Source organism: Mesitornis unicolor, unplaced genomic scaffold (assembly GCF_000695765.1).
Source record: "Mesitornis unicolor isolate BGI_N332 unplaced genomic scaffold, ASM69576v1 scaffold18313, whole genome shotgun sequence".
Taxonomy (NCBI): Eukaryota; Metazoa; Chordata; class Aves; order Mesitornithiformes; family Mesitornithidae; genus Mesitornis; species Mesitornis unicolor.
Window position 1 is genome coordinate 18,378 of NW_010176907.1, and position 20,553 is coordinate 38,930.

The 20,553-nt window shown below is 36.8% G+C and overlaps 1 protein-coding gene across 2 annotated transcripts; it reads right to left on the reverse strand.

Moving 5' to 3' along the window:
• Positions 1 to 466: 466 nt before the first annotated feature.
• On the reverse strand, positions 467 to 19,500 carry CASP7 (caspase 7, apoptosis-related cysteine peptidase). Of its 2 annotated transcripts, none has more exons than XM_010181881.1 (6): positions 19,388 to 19,500; positions 4,796 to 4,941; positions 3,779 to 3,907; positions 3,109 to 3,284; positions 1,439 to 1,577; positions 467 to 810 (listed from the first exon to the last, which is right to left on the reverse strand). In XM_010181881.1, the coding sequence occupies exons 1-6, from the start codon at positions 19,498 to 19,500 to the stop codon at positions 587 to 589; spliced, it is 927 nt and encodes a 308-aa protein (XP_010180183.1). In that variant the 3' UTR covers positions 467 to 586. The 2 variants fall into 2 exon arrangements, with proteins under 2 accessions (XP_010180183.1, XP_010180184.1); XM_010181882.1 differs by lacking the exon at positions 19,388 to 19,500 and adding an exon at positions 14,506 to 14,540.
• Positions 19,501 to 20,553: the final 1,053 nt, after the last annotated feature.

Below are 20,553 nucleotides of genomic sequence, written 5' to 3' on the forward strand. Positions count from 1 at the left end.
ATGCATTTTATGCTAGAGTGAGAACTAAGTAAATTGACTTCCAGATTAAGCACAGAGCAACCATTAGTCTTCATTAATAGTGTTCATAAAAAGGAAATGAATATATTAGACTAAGAAACACTCTTAAATAGCTACAAATTGCTTCATCACTGGACATACCCATAATATGATGGTCTTTGGAACTTTCCAAGGAAGTTATGGTTCCATGAGCTAGCAGTGAAAGAAAAGATGGAGCCTCATGACTTACTTTTTTTTTTTCCTAATTTACAATTTGTTTCTTGGAATAAACATTTATAGGTTAGGTAGCTGACTCTCAGAACATCTTCAGTAGACAGAAATCATGACAGGAACACTAAGGGAAATCAAGATACAGTAATTAGTATTAGCTGTCAGGTTGGCCCACAGCTTTTATTTCTTCTTTGAAATCTTGCATATTGTCCATCCATCAGATACCCCAGCTTACACAATATAAAAGTCTAGTGTAATTACATTTCTGTTATTAAAAATATGTTATTCCAGTTTATATTCAAATCTCCACCCAAAACCATATCTTGATCTTTCATAATTGGCTGCATAAAATACACTTTCAGAAGTAAAGTTCCTTAGTGAGCATAGAGACCACACAGGGAATCTGCTTCTTCTCACTGAAGCGTGGATCATCAGACTGGGATTCAAAATTTGTGGCAACCACATAGTTGACCCGTGTAAGGATCTGCATGATCTCAAGTTGTTTTCCATGCTCATTTAGCACAGAGCACAGGGACTGCACAAACCAAGAGCCTCTTCCAGGATTCCTCCAAGAGTAGTAACCTTACAGAAAAGACAGATAAGAAATTACATGGGGTTACTTTACTTATTATCTCATGCTGAAGAGTGGAATGGCAGTGAGATATATGTACTAATTTGTGTGAAAGATTCTGGGCAAAGAGTAACAATGCACACACAGAGAGCTGAATTCTTACCACTCGTGTCACATATCTGACTTCATTAAAACGGAGAATAATGTGTATTAACTCTCCAAATCTCACACTACTGAAGTACCATTCTATATTTTTGCATTTGTGAAACTACAAGAAGTAAGATTTCATGGTTTTTCTAAGAATAATTTTTGTGCTGTAACTGTTCCTTTTTCTGACTTCACGTATTCAACATACTCACTAAACTGAGACATGGAAGGGTAGGATTCCCAGAAAATAGCACTGCCTTCACCATATGTTATGTCTGTGTCTTCTTACCTATCAAATCTGGCCTTTCTCCTGTTTCTGCCACAGATAGTGTAAATGGGGTGGATACAACACATTGGCCCAACAAATGCTGGGCTTTACTGTTTTGTCCATCAATGTACAATGTATTATCAGTGAGGGTCAGTCTACAACCAAGCCAATAGGTGTGATAAGTTTTTAGGCTTCTATCCCCACCCTCACCTCCTTTTCTTTACCTGGTACCGTGGAATATGCAAACAGAAAATCTGCTTCTACTGGGATTTTGTATCTCGGATTGGCATCTGTTTCCAGAGTGTCATTTGCAGGTCCAGAGTCAGTCTGTATGCCTTCATCAAATTCAGAGCCTCTGCATGCCTGAAAGCAGTGAAGACAAAGAAAATTTGCCCAATAAGGAGAAACAAGGTGTTATAAAAATAAGTATTCAATAACATTTTTTAATGGATACAGTTTTAAGCAGTACTTTGTATGTATTAGAAGCAGAAATGCAATTCTGGGGAAAATCTAATTGTTCAGTGATAAAGTTACTAGCTTACCCATTTTAAAATATACACCCCGTACAGTAAAGGGAGGTAATGGTGTTGCAGGCTGTGGATCTCAGTAGATTGTCAAAGTGCAAAGTCAGCATTACTTTATTTTAACCATGATTACTTTTACTAGTCTAGATTCATCCTCAGCATTTAGTTATTACTTAATATCTTGTGCAGTGTGACTTCCCGACATTTTCTTTACAGTGGGCTACAGATTGTCTCTGGTTCCTGACATGCACTGCTGTAGCACTATGTTTCATGGAATAATAAAATCACATACTGAGATCATCTAGTCCAACCGCCCTTCTCAAACAGGGACAGCTACAGCAGATGTCCGGGACCATGTCCAGTTGGATTTGGAATATCTCCATAGATGGAGACTCTACTATCTGGCCAACTGGTTCCAGTGTTTGACCACCCATTTCAAGTACATTGCATTTTCAACATTTTTTCCATTTCTCTTTTTTATTCTTAATGTCCTCTTAATCATGTGGTTTAGCTAAAGGGCACACTGGGACCACAGTCCAGGTTGGTAAGTTTCAGCTCTTCATCAGTAGCTCTGAGTGGCAGCTCTTTCAAAGAAATAGCAGTCTGATGGGCTCATATAACTCAGGTTGGTTGCCTTTATTAAGATAATTTTAAAGGTAACAAAGTACCCATTCCAAACTTATAATTAAAGGAAACATCACTTTAGTAGTATGAAGAGTCTAAAATAGACACAGTTTTCACTTTGAGGTTGAGGATTAATTGACGGAACAGCTTAGGGAAAACCACATCTGCTGCAACTCCCATACGTACATAATACTATATGTAATATGATTAAAAAAAGAATTCAGACCCATGGTATATAAGTTAATACTGTTTGAAACAGCTGTTTTTAAAAGCTTAAGTAACATGGAATTAACTATATGCTAATACAATAACGCAATACAAATTTTTAGGGTACTGAGGGAGAGAAAGAATATTTATTTTAGCAGAATGCAGTAATTTGTAGAGACAGCTTTTATTCAAAGACACCTCGACAGTATTATTTGTATTGATAGTGTCACATGTACTATCACATCAGGGAGTTTATTTTTCTGCTCTGTAGTTCATATATTACCAAGCACAAAGAAAAACCATCTACAAAATTACAATGATAAAATGTTCTTTACATCTGTGAATCCTGTATATAAATTACCTTTTAAAAACAAACAATACTAGTCATCCGTAGTTAAATTCTCTCAATACATTGTCTCAGAAAACCTCCAGCAAAATTCAGTAAGTTAACCTACAGGGCTCTTCTAGAGCAGGTAATCAACACAGTATGTTTTCCCCACTGCGGCAGTAGGATTCTGTATTTACCTTAGGGCTATTACCTGAATGAAAAATAATTTGGGTTTGCCTATAAGGCTTTTGCACTTGTCTCCTCTGAACAGCGCAGTCAGACTCTTGATAGCCATGGGTCCATCAGTGCCATAGATGAGGCCTTCTTCCCCGTGGCTTAGAAGGATACAGGCAAAACAAGCGGCATCACTGTGATTTTCCTCAGCAGCTACAAAGGAAATACTTCTTAGCCAAAAGGAAACAATATTTTAAATGAAAATTATACTTAGTAAACACATTTTTTTGAGACTAAATATACATCGGGCCTCTACTAGAAGGCATAAGAAAGAGTGGATAGGGATGAGAAAATCCACTTTTTAGTAGTGTGATGAGTGCCTTGAAAACACAAATGCATCCTTCACTTGACTCTGAGACCAGCCCACTGGATTCAATGGCTGAGCTCTTTATCTAATAAGAGAATGCCCTTCACCAAATGCTCACACTTCCATGACCAGAAAACTCTGTATTTCTGAACTGGCATTGGAGGAAGAGGTGGGGAATTAAGTCTAATCCATTCAGAAACCAAATCCTTCTACATAGAAAATTGCATGTAGTGGGGCCGAAGCAATCTGTTCTAATTTGACCTGCTTTGAGCAGGGGGTAGATTTGGTCACTTCCAGAAGTCTTTTCTTCATAAATTATTCCAGGATTCTAAATTTTTACCTTGCTTCAGTAACTTTTCCATATCATCACGGCTTCTGTCATTGTATGTGCAAACATCAAAACCTAAGTTTCTAAAACTCTTAGCTAGATCTCCAGCATCTTTATCAGTGCCATTGCGTGTACCCATTCCTGCCAGAAAGGAAAGAATATGGTTGAATGCACATTACACAATTCAAAATAATTCATGTGTTCAAAGGTAAATTTCTAGCTTTATAATCAATAAACCTAAACAATGTCATGGTGACATGATTTTAAAACAATCCTCTAACAGCAGTCTCAGCATTGAGAACAAATTGTGAGACTTGTTTTTATGCAAAATAATGCAAGGTTCAATGTTAACACGCATCTTATCCTTAAAAATGTTGGCATACCTTCAGCACCTTGCAACATAGGACCTCTACAGATGACTCTATCTCCTTTTGGTTATGCAGTGCAACATATGCATAAAGCACCCCAAGAAAAACTGTTGAAAAGAGTTCCTATAGTATGCACACAAAAGAAACTGATGTAAATTCTCTGGAGTAAACACTTCATTTATTGTGCTTGCCAAGTGCATAGGAAAAGACCTATAAAGTTGACTATAACACAAGTGTATCTGGCTGCTTTGGAACTGCATATAGTCTGGAAAGTTAAATGCAGGTGTGAACAGAGCACAGCTACAGCTATTAGCTTTTGTAGCTCTTAGCTGCAACTCGGGAACAGAGAAGTTATAACATGGGCTGCAGATGCCAAAGTTAAAATCTTAACAACACAGCCTTAAACTCTGGGATACAGGTTTAGTTTGAAGTTAGTAGAGCATGGTGACATGCTCTTTGAAACATGCACTGCAAGAAGCTGCACAGAGCTGCTCTAATATAAGTGTTAAAGAACAGGACTAAGTTGTAGGAACAACTATTTCTCAAAAAAGATAAATATATTCATTAAAATTCCATGCCCTAAAAATAAAACATTTATTGACTTACAAAAGTATAAAAATTCTAAAGTCTGTAGCGAGTATCATCAAAGGAAGAACATTACCTGTCTTGTCTTCAAAATTTTTGTTGTTTATAATAATACATTTGCCAACTTTCTTGTAGTCCATATTATACTGGAATGTGGGTGTAACAATTCGGTACTGATTACTGAGAGTGGACTTGGGCTGTTCTTCTCCATTCTTCCTTTTTCTAGGTGAACCAAATCACTGTTAGTGGCCAGTCACATGCAGTGTGTCTCTTTATCTTAATTCAAACCGTTCCAGCAGTTCTACCCAATGTTTTTTCTTCTCTAATGTTTGTTTTCTTTCTTCATATTTTAGATTGAGGCATAAAGATCTCGTTGTTTCCATGAAGTGATTACTGTATGCAGTTGGCTTCTGATGATGGCAAAATGACTCTAGAGCGAACTGCAGCCAACAGCAGTATACACAGATCCTGACCCACAGATAAAACAAACGGCCTAAATGGGAAATCAGGCTGGCAGAACCCTCTCACAAACTATGGTTCTGGACATATTTCACTTTTGCTATAAATAATTCATGGGAGGACTGACAGATCTCCCTTAATAACTATTCCAGGCACAAGAGGATAAGCAGTTTACCCAATAGTGTGATAGGATTTGTTTATTGAATCACCATCATCCCTGAATTCCTGAAGATTAAGGCCGAGCTGTAGGTAGTTTCTACTGATAAAGATTGTAGATGTGAATGGGTTATGTGTTAATGTGGTGTGCCAAACAGCAGTCCGAACCTGTACAAAAAACTAAGCACATTTTACTGTAATCATCAATACCTGAACCTCCCTTCAAAAAAAAAATCCAAACAAAATGAGCTATAAATGTTCTCTGTTAAATCAACTGTATGCTAACCTTTTGTCTACGTGCAGGAGTCTTAAACTGGATCAGAAAGGAATGCAAAGGGATAGCACAAACATTACTCACCATTTTTTTTCTAAATGAAGTATTAAGAAGAAATCAATTACAGCCAGCATGCACAACTAAAGCATAAGCATGAGGAAGTCAGCAGTGCTTGCTTTCAGAGGTGAACTTTTTGGTCCAAGCAGGTGGCTTCAGAGGTTGATAAGATCTCCCCAAGCAAAACTGAAGCCAGTGAGAGCCTATAAGCAGTCTGATTCAATCTCAGAACTACAAACAAGCTTCGGAGCAAGCCCAGTTAGAAACAATGCTCAGGAAAGGGCAGAAGTTATCAGCACCTTTCTTACTTATTTGGTCCAGCACCTGCTTCCAATAGTATCCACTGCTGATGTCCAAGAGGAAAACGTAATCTACTTTCACAGCACAAATAACTGCACATTAGTTTGTTTTTAACAAAATTAGACTTTTCCCACAAACTCAATTTAAGTACTTCTGCTATTCTCACTCCCACATCTTTCTAAGGAAGTCCTAAGCAATTTGCTTCAATAATAGCCTGTAGACATGAGATTGCTGATAATCGATTAAATGTTTTTTAAGTCATCTACTTTCTTAACTTTCTGATTTAACAATTGTCTTTTAGCTCTCTAAGTGTCCTCTTTTTTATTACTAAAGGACAAGACTAATTGGAAACGACTACAAACCTTCTCTAGATGATTCATCATGTTTAATGATACTGCAATTCAATTTTAAAACAACTTGTTCTTATCTTTCAATGTCCTCATGTTCTGTTATAAAGGGTCAAATTAAATAGCTGCACCTGGCAGGCTTTCTCTGTACTCTTTTTACATAGGACCATCCTAATATCATCTCCTCTCTTAGAGATTACAAAACATGATACTGAATCGTATCTACTTAAGGATTTTATCTGATACTCTGGAAGTACAGTTCTTTCTGGCAAATGGCAAGTAGTGGTATATTCCTTGCATACTGCCCCTGAGGACTCTGGGAGCAATAATTAAATATGCTTTGCCTCAAGAAAATATTTTAACCATTTTAAAGAATTATCCACAGCTGTATGATGTTAATATTACAACTGACTTTCAAAGAAATCTTGTATTCTTATTTTAGCCTAAAATTCCCCCTGGTCCTACAACACTGGACAGCTTTTTGGCAAAGAGAGAAATTAAATTTCAAAACAACAAATAACCACTCAGGCTGATGAAGAGGCTGATTTCCTCAGTTCACACTGGATTCAAGTTTCTACAGATTTATCTGGCTTCGGTGACTTCCTGAAAAAGGTGTATGACTAACAGTGGCTGTTACACGCAATCAGATATTTTCAAGGGGATTGTACACAAATTTCTGGTTTTGTTCAACCCATGAACAGCTGTGAACACTCGGGACAGACACGCATGAGCAGCACAGTATCATGTTTGCACTGTCTGCTCTCCCAAAATGCTGGAAGTGATCTAATTCTAGTCCAGAAGTCACACAGCCACGTTACCCACAAAAAGCCACACTGAAAATAGCAGCTGGGGTTAAGTGGCATAATAATGTAACTACACAACTTCTCCGAAACCACTCTACTTCCGAGTTCAGTAGTTCACGCTCATTCATGCAGAAATAGTTGGGATTTTAAGGGATGTAGCTAATACTGCTGGTATTCCCAAAAGTCTGACAGAAGCCCTGTGTCGGTCAATGACAAATGTCACAAAGCCACGTCAGCACAATAGCACATATAACTCTAAAATTTCCCTATTCCTTCACAGAGGATAGTATGGTTTTGCTCTAAGGATTCCTTCCAAGACGAACAGGCTACTGAGATACTAAGCAACCATGCCATGCTTTGTACGGTTACACCTATCATTACTGGCAGACAACAAAAATTTCCAGCAATCTCTTGGTACCTGTCCAAATGGAACAATAAGGAAGCAAAGGTTGCGGAGTACAAATATCCTGGGCCTGCGGTCCAGAGAGAAATTGCTTTCTGAAGATTCTGTTTTCTGTGCCAACATAGTGCAATATGGGAATTGCCTGACTGGACTAATCTGACAGTACAAGGTTCAACTCTTCCATTTCAACAAGCTACACCAGACCTTGTAATAATGATTAATAAAATAATAAATATGTAATAATCAGTCCTTAAGGAAATGCTCTGTCAGTGGCAGGCTGGCTTATGACTGAAAGCCTAAAGCTTTGCAGCTAAATTTGCATTTTCTAAGCTTTGAACTGGATACATGTTAATATAAATATTTACTGCTGTTGTTCTTATTAAGCTTTTCAATCATCGTATTTTCTGAAAGGGTTTCCACAGATTAGTTATGTGCTGTTATGAAAAGTTTTAAACTATTCGTCCTCAGTTTGATTTCATTTTACTTCTCTGACATGCAGTGTCTTTAGTTTCCCTCTTTTGGGATTCATATTTGCCCAGACTAAATAGAAACTGTGATTTTATGACTGTTTAATCTTTCTTCAGCTTTTAATTACAACTGTGCTGTAACTCCTCACTCTGCTAGTGGTCAAAAAAAGACAGAAATATTCTTCCTATCAGTGCTCTCACATATTTCATGTTCTCTCCCTTTGGTCAAGAGTTCAGCAAAATTGAAACTCCACTCTGGCACCCTCGTATAGCTTGCATGTTTTCACCCTTACTGTGTCTCTAAATCCATGCCCTAGGCTTGACAACAGTATGTCTGGGAATGTGATTTCACCGAGTCTAGACTCTTTCAATGTTGACCCTGGAAAATTCATTATTATCAACTTCTTATTTTCAAATATAAAATTAAGTTGGCCATATAATTTTGTTATTGAACTTTTAAATAGTAAAGACCACATTTCTTATCTCTATGGGTGGCTAAAATTCTGTCAGAGTCAATGGAAATACATCACTTGCATCAGTAGTAATTTGATTGTCTAAAGGACTACTACTGACCACAACAAACTTCATTTTCTGTTATGTTTTGGGTAAATTATTATTTCAGTATGTACAGATATCAAGATTTAAGGATAAAAATACAACTGTTAACATTTGACTAAATTCAACATAGTGCAATATGGGAACTGCCTGACTGGACTCAACTGCCAGTACGAGGTCCAACTCTTCCATTTCAACAAGCTACATCAGACCTTGTAATAATGATTAATAAAATAATAAATATGTAATGATCAGTCCTTAAAGGAAATGTGCTGTCAGTGACTGACCTAAAGATTATCGGGGGATTGGACTGGATGATCTTTTGAGGTCCCTTCCAATCCCTAACCTTCTGTGATTCTGTGATTCTGTGATTCTGTGATTCTGTGATTCTGTGCTTATTCTTAATAACAACTTTATGGAAAGCAGTGCCTCTTAGCAGCTGAGATTCTCTCTCCTTGGCTTCCCTTCTACTGGCATATTCCTGCACTCTCTTTGCTGCCATGTAATAGCATGACATACCACCGTACTAAGAATCCACGTGCAGGAGAATGGCTTCCTTGAGTGCTGCAGTCTCTCATCACCTCTCCCATCTGCTACAGTCAAGCTTTTGGGATCAGGTTTGCCAGCCCTCCAAAGTAATAAGAGTTTCAGTGAGAACCAGCCGCTTAACTCCAAGTGTTGTGTGAAATATTTCTATGGGGAAGGGGCTTCCCTTTCCCTCATACTACATAATTAATGTCAGTTGTGTAGTCTGGTATTGCCTACCTTTTTACAAAGTGTAAAGTCCTGTAACTATAAAAAACCCTTCTGCTCCAAGAAAGCTGGTGTGCTGTAACTGTATGGACTCCCTTTGGATCAGAACCAGCATAATGCAGGGAAAGTTCTCAAGAGAAGAGTGTATGAAAGGGAAGCATTAAGTAGAAAGAGAAATCTCTAGGGTAGACACTGTTACACCAATCCATTTACTAAACATCACCATTAACAATGGTTAAAAAGAGGATGATAGTAACTGACAGACAATAGAGCTCTTCTGAAAACTTGAGTTGCTTGGCCCTAAAAGCAATGTGATGCTTAGCACGTGGAAGAAACAGCTCTTCCTGGAAAAGCCAATCAATTGAATAGCCGTATGGGCTGAGGATTAGATCAATAAATACAAATTTCATGATCATCACTTCCCAATCACAGGATGGGAGGAGTTTCCTATCTGTTTTTTTTCCTGTTTGTTTGCTTTCCTAAGAGGAAATTAATGTGTCAATCAAAATGAGCTCTGAAAATGATATTACAGAGGGATATCTGGGCTTTGAAAACAGCTATAGTCACTTTCTCTCCCAGGGAAGTTAGGGACTTTCGTTGCTGCACTGAAAAATGTAAGTAGATTAAAAAAATCCATAATTATGACACTATTTAATTTAAGGAAGTTGGCATTCAGAGGTGGAAAAGGCTAAACTGATTACATTCATTTCTATTTGAAGCATACACACACACACACACACACAAGAAGAGAACTCTGCCTTACTCTCGCTCTATGAATTTCAGTAAATTTGGGCTTTACTTGATAAGGAATATCACAGAACCTTGCGACAGTTTTTACTCTGGCATGCTTCTTTAATGCAATGTACAATCATATATAATTTTTGAATCACTGATATAGGTTTCTGTTTAAAAGAAAATTTTTCTTACAAAAACATGCTGTCTTTACCAAATATTTCATCTCAGGATCCATTCTGGAGTCCCCAGGCTTTTTGGCATTGGAGAATAGTTCTATTCTAGTTTCTGACACATTGTCAGCCTTCCTGTTGAGTCCAGGCAAGAAGATTATAGCAGTGGTTCAGTGTCAAAGTCCACATGACAAATCTTCTCAGGTAAACCATCAACATCCACCAGAACTTTCATATACTTAATGTTGTGGGATACAAAGTATATTAAAACTGCAATGCTCCTTACTCTGTTACAAACAACTGAGATGCTTCCCTCACAACTTTTACATTTGGGCTTCATTGGAATAAATTCTCCATTGAGTTACAATACTGTGGAGCAAATATACGGCACAATATATTAGTTTTAAGATCTCTGAAAAGACTTACAGAGCCTATATTGCCTATATTCAGAGTTATGCTTCCAAAAGTAGTGAACAGGAAACAGAATTCACAAATTAGACAAATCTAAGTTCAATACATTGTTCTAAGTTTCTACCTTAGTCTCAATAATTAGTGGTCTATTCATGTGTCTGATGCTTTCTAATGATCATGCATTAATATATCTTACTTCTACATATCATTCTTTCTAAACTGCCAGCTTTAATATTTTTATTCAGCTTTAATACTTTCATTCAGTCGAATTTCACCATATTTAGTACACCTCTAATTACTGTACACTCTCCCCTCTGATTTTTTTTTCTCTTGAAACCTATTGGCAATAACAAGCAAAAGACACTTGTAAAACCTGACTAGAGCTTTTTAGATCTTTAAGTTCTTTAAGGCAGACTCTTTGTTCTTTGTCAGATCCATTTTGGTAAAGTGTCACGCAGATTTAGAGCTGCATGCAAATAATAGATTATCCTGTTGCCTTTTCCCATTAATATTGCATCAGGTTGGCAGAGCAGCAACATTTCTGGACAAGAAGAATGTGTCACTACTTGAACTGTCTTTCATAAAAATTAATAGTCCTTTACTGTTAAAAATCAGAAAGCATAAATTATACGGGATAATGACTAAGCATTGGCCATAAGGGCCAGACCAAATACTGGAACGGTATTATGTGGTGTTTGATGGTGTGATCCTGGGTCACACACTAACGTGGCAGCACACTAGAATACCAAGTGAAGCCTACGATAAACACTAACAGGAGCCACCGCAGAAGGCATTGGCATCTGGGAGATGTTCTCTGTTCTGTTTCCAACCTGACTGTCACACGCCATGGGCTCACAAACCTTTTCTCCTGAGTATACGCCAATGGCAGGTGCAATTTCCATCTCTCTCTTTCCAGACAAATAACACCTTACCAAGGACTCTTTTGAAAGAGGTTAAATATAATTGTAAACCAGGAAAATAAATACTATCCTGCACCATGTTTGTTTGGTTTTTTTTAAACAAAGGTTACTCAGGCTTCCAAATTAGGTGCCAGTAGATAAACTGAAAAATATTGAAGCAAAAATATGCTGAGGAAAAAAGGGTAATATTAATTATACAGGAGGAAGTTCAAGTAAATATTGCATGCTTTCGATTTCCTTACTGAAAGTTATTTGCAAATGACTGCTGACTTTGATAGACAAGCACCAACGAAATAAGGAAGAAAGACATATTAGTAAATACACTAATTTTGAAAGGAAAATATTGCTGTAGCAGTCTTGAAATAAAGAAGTTAGGTAAACAATGGGATTATTTCTTTGAACTTATAAGACAATAATAGAGTTGTGAGCTATAATTAACAAATTCTTTGCCCAAGACAGGACCATGTTCATTCATCCAATAAAACAGTATCATATTAAAAAGCTACTTTTGTTCTTACTATGGCATATGTAGCAGTACTATTACAGATTTTGCAGAAAATTTGCAAAATAATATGCTTCAATCTTTTTAAAGAAATCCTGGCATTTCCATAAGTTTTCTGTAGCATGCTGTATCACTTCCAACACAAGCCATCCAAACATTTAAGTTTATATGTTAGCTATGCTTTGCTGATGAAAAGTTAACTTGATAAAAAGTACTAAATAAATCAAAATTCTCAATTGAGGGGATATGTTCTGTTATCCAATAAGAACCACTTTGTGGTGCTCTGGATGGAGAACTGAGGGTGAATCCTGATTCTGCTATTGAATAACTTTGGGAAAGTACCTCTGTATCTCTTGGTCTTAGTTCTTCCATTACAAAATGGAGCCTAAACAAACTTATTTCATAAAACAATTGCAGATCTCATGGCTTCTTTCCAGAATGATAGCATTGTACAGTAAAATAGAGAATTAATTTAAAATCCACTATTTTGTACACCTGTACACTGCTTAGGTCTAGAGCATGTGAGGTAGCTTACTGCCACACGCCTTCTGGAAAACAAATGCTTGAAACACAGACATTCTTGCTGTCCACTATGGAGGTTTGTAGTGGATCTCAGTACAGTAACAAATTCCTACCTTTGGTTACTGCACATTAGCCTCGCTGAAGAGATAAAACCCTTAGTGCCTCCACATGATTATTTAACGTCATGATAGGGTTGCAGTCCACAGAATATGGCATTTCCTTGAAGTATATGATAGCCCTAAAGGCCTCCGGGACCTTGGCTTAACAAGCAAGATATCACAGTTTATCACGTTGCAGCTACTCAGCTGAGGTACAGCAGTGACTATTTGTATGTTCCTTGGAAACCACAGTCGAAAGTGTATTGTCTTGAATCACAACAAGGTCTCACCTACCACAATGTTTCACAACTGCAACAGTCTCAGAGATGAACAAAATCAATTAGTGAGCTGCAACACACTAATTGCAATAACTGACTCTCCCGAGTGCGAGCACACTTTTCATTTGATCTCTTGCAAAGTGTGCCACAAATCCATATTCAGTAGTTTCTACAAACCTGCAGCTTCTGTTAAATTTACATAATTTATCTATCCATTTATGGATCCATTGAATTCATTTATAAATTCTTTGCTTACAAAAAGTGTCTCCTATGTTCTGATCTCCCATCACTGATATATTTGTATAGTACACTATATACTCATATAGAACACTGTATATTCATATAGTACAAGGAAATTATCTTTCCATTTCAGTAAGAAAAAAGAAATACATTTCATATCCCTGACTATAAGACATTTATCAGACCCTGAGCTACTCTTGTAGCTTTTTTGTCCCATTTTAGTTTCAGACCCTTCTCCAATTAGGAGGGAGAATCTTCTCTATGCACTTGGAGAACAGAGAAATGCAGTGCAGGACAATGGGAAAATCACTGTGTAATGAAAGGAGTTGAGCTGTTTCAAATCAAACTTCAGACTAAAATATCTGGCATATTTTGTATATTATATATATCTTTGGAGTGCTGATAGTTACATCTAAATATGTCTTTCCTCTCCATTTAACTATGTGTCAGTGATGACCTTAACATAATTCAAATCGAAACCATGGCTGCAATTTTATTTATTACGTACAAATGAAGCAGTTGAAATGCACTGGAGCTTAGCCAGCTACACTTAGAAAAAAAAATTCAACACAGACTATTATGTCTAATATTGTCCATATCCCACAACTGTTTAAAAAAAGACAAGAGAAAGAAAAATAAAAAAGAAACCAGTAGCAGTATCCTAGTCTTTGTGCACTTAATATTTTAAGTGCCATTTAAAGCCTACATGACAATTTTGTGGTGTAATGCCTCCAGCAGTGAGGACCAAAACAGAGCCAGTTCTAAACTGTCAACCATCACTTTGTAATTCAACTTCAGCTTTCTAATTAGCTGCATGGTATTAGCTGCATGGTATCTGCTGTGCAGGCCTCCCAACACTGTATGCAACATAATATTCAAATAACATTCAAAAGGTAAAATTTTACAAATAAAGAATGGTGCTTGCTGAAAGGCTTTCTGCTAATTTCTAGAAAACCTGCACATACATACCTTCCATGGGTGTTCTGGAAACTGAAATCTTGCATGACCATGCCCTAAGTACTATAATGTACGTAGGCAACTGCCAATCATATGGAAAAAAAAATGAAGCTTCTCTTATATGTCATAGGTACTAAGAGCAATTAACAGGTATAGATATTGCTATATGGATGCTTGGAAAATGACTCAAAATAAAGCAACCTCTCCCAAATACTGTGTCTCGGAGAACACTCTGGCTAGGATTAGCAATTGCAAAATGCCAATAGAGTTATAATTAGCTCAATATAAGCATTGAAACGAAACTCTTTTAGGGTATTGATTCACGAGATTTCCAAACAGGTGGCAGAGAAGGAAGGAGATGAATAACATTCTACAGTACCTTGGCTCATCATCAAATGGTACTCCACACTGCATCTGAAAGCAGCGTCAGCTTGTCCTCAAGCAAGTCTAATCTTCTTTGCTAATGCTAGGAGCCCACCATGCTCAGGGTTACATCGGAGAGTGAAACAGGATGCTCTCTGTGTTCAGGCCCAAAGATTCGCATGTGTCAGCAGTGGGTCACGCTGGACTTTTCTGTGGGGCTATTCAAACCCTCGTAGCTATCACCCTGCAAGCTGAGGTCATGCAGGCCTGATCTACCTTTGCTGACAAGCGGAAAACACGCTCCCATTGCTCTGATTCTGTCACTGTTCCTATGTAAGAGTGTAGGAAAATACAGCAGGTCTTGAGATGGAGGTGGGACAGCAGATTTCTTTCACCTTTCAATATGTCTTTCTTCCTTATCTCAAAACCTGATGCACCATTACTACAATATTTACATAATGAATATTTCTAAGAAAATAACTCAACATGCACAGTTTACATAACCTCTTTCTATTCTAATTCATAGGACTATTTCCTATATATTTACCCTTAAACAGTTTTAGTTTATTTGGTTTATTTAGTTTATTTAGTTAATTTGGCTTAATTTGTTTTTGAATCCTTTGAAAGCTTAAAAATTACACTACATAATATCTTTCCTCCAAATTTTGTACGATGAGAGCCCAGAGTTTGTTGTAATGAAGGAAATAAACTACTACACTAAAAAGGAATCGGGATACTTGACTCACTGTTGTAACTGCTACAGATACAGTTCATGGATAACCAAGTGTTTGCTGTGCTTCACAAGATAAAGTCTCTAAGGAGACTGGAAACAAATACTGACTGGGAAATAACAACTTCCTACACTTTAGGCTAGATGTTATTTCAAGATACTTGGGCATTTTGTATATGGTACTTCCAGTAAGTGACTAAGGGAAAGTACAAGCAGGGAACACAATTTTCAATAACCGTTAAATGCTCCTGCAGTGTTCTTCAGAAGCTGAGTCCTAGATCTAACAAAAAATAAAAAAACAACCTCTGACTTAAAAGAGGTTAATGAAAATGAAACATCCTTGTTGCACTATGTTAAAATCTCTTTATTGTCTTTGTAGGAATTAACATTAACGGACTATAGATGCCAGGACCAATTGCTCTTGAAATTGTATGTTCACTGCTCTGGAGGAAAACACACTGATATTTAGCTTGTGCAAAGCAGAAACCACAAACTCTAAATAAAATTAAAATTATATTGTGCTAGACTTTGGAACTAGGATAGTAAAAGGAAAGATCATAATTCATTTACAGGATAGACTAAGGTGTACAGTGATTTGCTTTGAGATATAAAGGAAACTTGAGGCTGAACCAGGAGTTTAATTCAGAACTCTGAGTTGCAGCCCAGAGCATAACTTCAGATGGTTCATGAGATATTATTTGTTCTGCATTAATGGCACTACAGAATCACACGGTTTGAAATGTAAGTGTACTTGTAAGAATTCTTAAATATATATATTCAAATTATGTTTTCTGTTTCCAGATGAGGAGAATATTGGCTGTAAAACAAGACACTAGGGCTAGAGTAAATAAAAGTGAAGAGAACAAATGGTTCTATACAAGTAAATGAGAATAAAACTGGCACCTATATACTACTAACAATCACGCTCTTCTGCTTTGTGCTTCTTCACTGAAGCCCACAGTTACGATTATTGACAGTACAAGTGCCAGCCTACCAAGCCTTGGGAATTTTCAGATGCAGCTTTTAAAAAAAAATCTCAACTTTCATTAGGAGTAAGAGAAATCTTAGCTTTACCTAACACAGTGGAACCATAATTTTATTCCATTTCATGTTACTTTGTTTCCTGAATTCTAATAGGTTTGCTGCTATCAGTCTTGCTAACAGAGTGCTCCAATAAAAGACAAAAGAAAGCAAATGAAGCTATTAAACCATCCTGTGGGGAAGTGAGACTACTTTTAAAGCCTTGAAAGTGTAACAGGAACACATACGGCATAGAAAAGAAAAAATTCTGTGGGAAAAATTCTATTAGTTTCTAACTATCACATAAAGAATTAAAATAAGCTTTTGAAATCCTCAGCTCAATCTCTGTTTAACCATGTATAAAAATTTTCTTGCATGCAGGCTGTCCAGAGTGTATGCTGCTATTTCTGCTTTCCGAAACATAACTTTTTGCACAACTGCAACTCTCCCTAATTTCTGTCCACATTTTTGCAGTATGCAAAATTGATATCCTCCTGCCATCTAGTGGCTACGAACCCCTAAACCAAACACCAGCGGCAGATGTGAACTCAAAACTTACTTCTTTCAACGTTTTTCCCCACCAGAGTTTTTTCCTTCTACATTACCTAAGTACTTGATTTTTTTCAAAGAAAAGATAATTCCCCTAAACTGTGGTGCAGCCAGAAGAACCTGCCCACTCCGTGGCTTGTTCTGAGGCCTGTGGCCCCCACGGTAAAGCAAGGCCACAGACTTCTCAGAGAGAAACATTCTGCAGTGAAGAAGATTCTGCTTATTTCTTCTTACTGTTCTTGCTAGATAAATCTCCAGTCACAGCCAGAATGGTCAATTGGAGCTGTGAAGCTACTGGAAACAGCTGCACAGCTTTGAATTCAGTTTCTCACTGGTCTGTTCTCTTAAATTAAAATTAATGTGCTTATTTAACAGTACCAGCTACTTGTTTTCCTAGTGTGCTTATCTATTTTGAGCAATAATAAATGAAATACAATGTAGAATTTCATTGAAAGTCCTGCACTGCTGGTAAAAACTAGATTGCAAAAATACAAAACAAGGGACCATAAAATTGTAGTCAATCCAAAGCTTTCTAGACATCTTATTTTACAGGTAGTAATTTCATGTTGCCAAAATGAAGCCTTGGCAATCAAAACACAGAGCCATGCTGTTTTCATCTAAAAGTACTTCTAGCCTAGGATCTGTTACTGACTAGTAATGAGTTTTAAGAAGAAAAAACCAAAACCCAAACCAAAACCAAAACCAAAGGAAACTGAATACAGAATATATTCATACAGAAACCTGATCTATAAATGTTTTGCACCAAAGATTTTAACATCAATATTCCCACAGGACTTTTCTTCCACAAATACATCTAATCTCTTCTGAACTCATCTAAAATCCTGACCTCTGCATATCTTATGACTTTTAAGCCAATTGCATTTTGCACTATGTGAAAATTACATCTTACCGGTTGTTTTAAACCTACTGCATGAACCTTCCATTGGATGTCCCCCAGATTTCCTGTGAGGCACAAGGAATCATCATTCTCTATTCACTTTCTCCTCCATTACAGTCACAATTTTAGACCATATCTCATCTTCCTTTATCCTCTCACAATCTTCTCCTATCTTCCTTCAGGCCAAAGAGTTTTAGTTTCTATAAGACGAAGACCTTGTCACTGTGCTTGGATTTTTAAGACCTTCCCTGTCAACCAGCTCATTCTTTAGGCAATAATCACCTTCTTCAAGAAAGTCTCATAGATTCATCAGACTTGGGTTTTTTTTCTACAAAATCTAAGTTGGATCTTCTCAATTACCTCATATTTAATCTGAGCAATTTTTTTTACTTCTAAAGAAAAATGCTTCAAATTGTATCTTCAAGGAGTTCCCTGAAGATGAATGTCTCAAACTGATGCATAGCCAAATTATTTGAAAAATTTATTATAGAAAAAAGGGATAGAAATGCTGATTATTGCCTTTCCTTTGGGAATGATTAACTTTGAGTTGCATAATTTAATAATAGTATTAGCATATCACCTCTTAAAAAGACCAATTCAGACATTAAAACACATATTTTTAAAAGTTTAAAAGAAACCTTTGAAAAATGTTTAGCAAGACTTTAAAACAATGTTACCTTGCCTATTTTGCATGATAGGATTCTATTAAAATTAATAACACACGTAGTCATAAGACATATTTGAGGAATGATAAAATGAGACAGAAATAGTAAAGCGATTTGCTTAACAGTACATTGAAAGCCTTCTAAGACTAAAGCATCTTCACCTCTCTCACAGATGTTACCCCCATTACTCATATAATAAGCAGAAAAAAAGAAAATTACACTCTCTATGTACTTTCTCTGAATTATACTGTTCACTTGAATGTGAATGTCCAATAGTAGAAACAAAAGAATCAAAACCTCTCTGTAAATACAACAGTGTTCGTAATAAACACCTCTAATTAAATCTCTCAAAATCCATGAAGTTCACAATGCGAAGTAGCCATCTGCTTATATTCAATAGTATTTGTAAATTTTGCATGTTCATTTTTCATCTTTTGCATTTGCAACCACATTTATCTCATGCTTTCAGGAGTAAAAACAAGCAGTAAATAGTTCTTGCTTCTTATACATTTAACGAAAGTAAGCTTATGCTTCAGTGAGACTACTATGTTTTAAAATGAAAGGCTTTTAATTTATTCTGTAATGGGTTACATCTCTAGACTCAGTGAGGCTTCTTTGTGCTACAACCTAGATGGCACATCCAGGCTATAAACTAACTGAAATAATCAGCAGGGGATTCCAATGATGCCAGAGATTAGCTGAGCTGAATGTAGTAAAATAGATAATTAATGGTGTATTTAATTCCCACCTCCACCAAAGGGTAATGTTTAAGATGAAGGAGTATAATTGATGCTAAGTGAACTTAGTGGTCTCTTTGCTACCAAATAAAGCTTATGGGAGATACTCTACGTCTCCCCATAGAGAGATACTACAGAGAGACACTTTAAGGTACAGACCAGATACATTAAACCTATACAACATAAACCATCTCCCTCTCCAGACCATCTATGACATGGCAAACTGAACACCAAAATCCCATTAGAAGGGTAGTATGACAGCTGATACAACCATAACAGGAATAAAAGTAGTAACTTACTTTCCAAAAAGTGAGAATCTGCTACTTCTGTCCGGCCTTGCATCAACTACGTCATCATGATCTTCATCACCTCTCTCTTGAGTAGAGTTATCAACATGCTGATCTCCCGACATCTACAAATAAAATTACAAGAATGTAAGTGTCCCTCAATGAACACTGTAATTTTATAAGTACTTCTATAAACCAAACACATGTAAGTTTGTTAGTCAGTTATACTGCATAATCAAGTAAGAGAGGCTATAGAGTTCTGGCCCTGAATTAACATGATATTGCACGTGCTCAGCTGTCTGTGTTACCTGGAGGCAGCTACCAAAAGTGACTTGCCTAATACTGCTCTCAAATACACAGATAAGAAAAAAAGTAAAAATCTTTTTATGGTGAAAGAGCTCTAATTCTCAGAAAATTTTTCATGGTCTGGAAAGAAGCATGTTGGGAAGAAAACAAGGACAACTAACACAAAAATATTTTTAACTGCAATCCTATCCAGTACTGAGACACTCAGAGAGTTCCTGTGTTTTCTTTTATCTTCTTCCATGGATGGGATCTTAGGTTTTCATTTCTCTGTTTTGTCTACATCAACACTTAATACAAATTTCTTATTCTTCTAATGATTAATTAATATATGTGTACAGTTGTTAGGAAAAAAACAAAAACAAAAACAGTTGTGAAGTGCTTCTTGGAAATTAAAAGGTATTTTCATTATATGAAGCAGCCTCTTACAGAAATTGCTGTATTTCAGCCATATTTTTTCCTCATTACTCCAGTGCAAGTTTGGAACATCTTCACTTATCTCAAAAGCAACATGGGTCACCACTAGATAACAAGGCTGAGCTGACCTAATGACTTTTCCCTGATGAAAAAAATATCCTCTCTTGTTTCTTCCATGGACTGAGTTGCCCACTAAGGAAGTTTATTTAGATCATTAAGCCGACAGAAAACAACAGGAAAAAAGGAGTATTTTTTCTGATACTGCAATTATTTGTATCAGCTCATCACAGGCTGAAATGAGTAGTGCAGAAGGCAGTGCGGGATCCCCACTTGCTCTCATGGTGGGGTGCACGGAGCCACCTTGTCCAACTTTGGCTCCAGGTTTTCATGAGGAAAAGCAGCAGCAATTCCTGCTCCTTCCCCATATTTAGCTTGAAAACCACCTTGGTGACCTCGCA

What these genes read in the sequence shown, in the direction of transcription:
- CASP7 (XM_010181881.1), bottom strand. Translation starts at nt 19,500, where the DNA reads ATGTCGGGAGATCAGCATGTTGATAACTCTACTCAAGAGAGAGGTGAT. An exon ending in AGATTCTCACTTTTTGGAAA is followed by an intron (nt 4,942 to 19,387) that starts GTAAGTTACTAC and finishes TGGTTCACCTAG; the next exon opens with AAAAAGGAAGAATGGAGAAG. An exon ending in GGAAAAGTTACTGAAGCAAG is followed by an intron (nt 3,285 to 3,778) that starts GTAAAAATTTAG and finishes TTTCCTTTGTAG; the next exon opens with CTGCTGAGGAAAATCACAGT.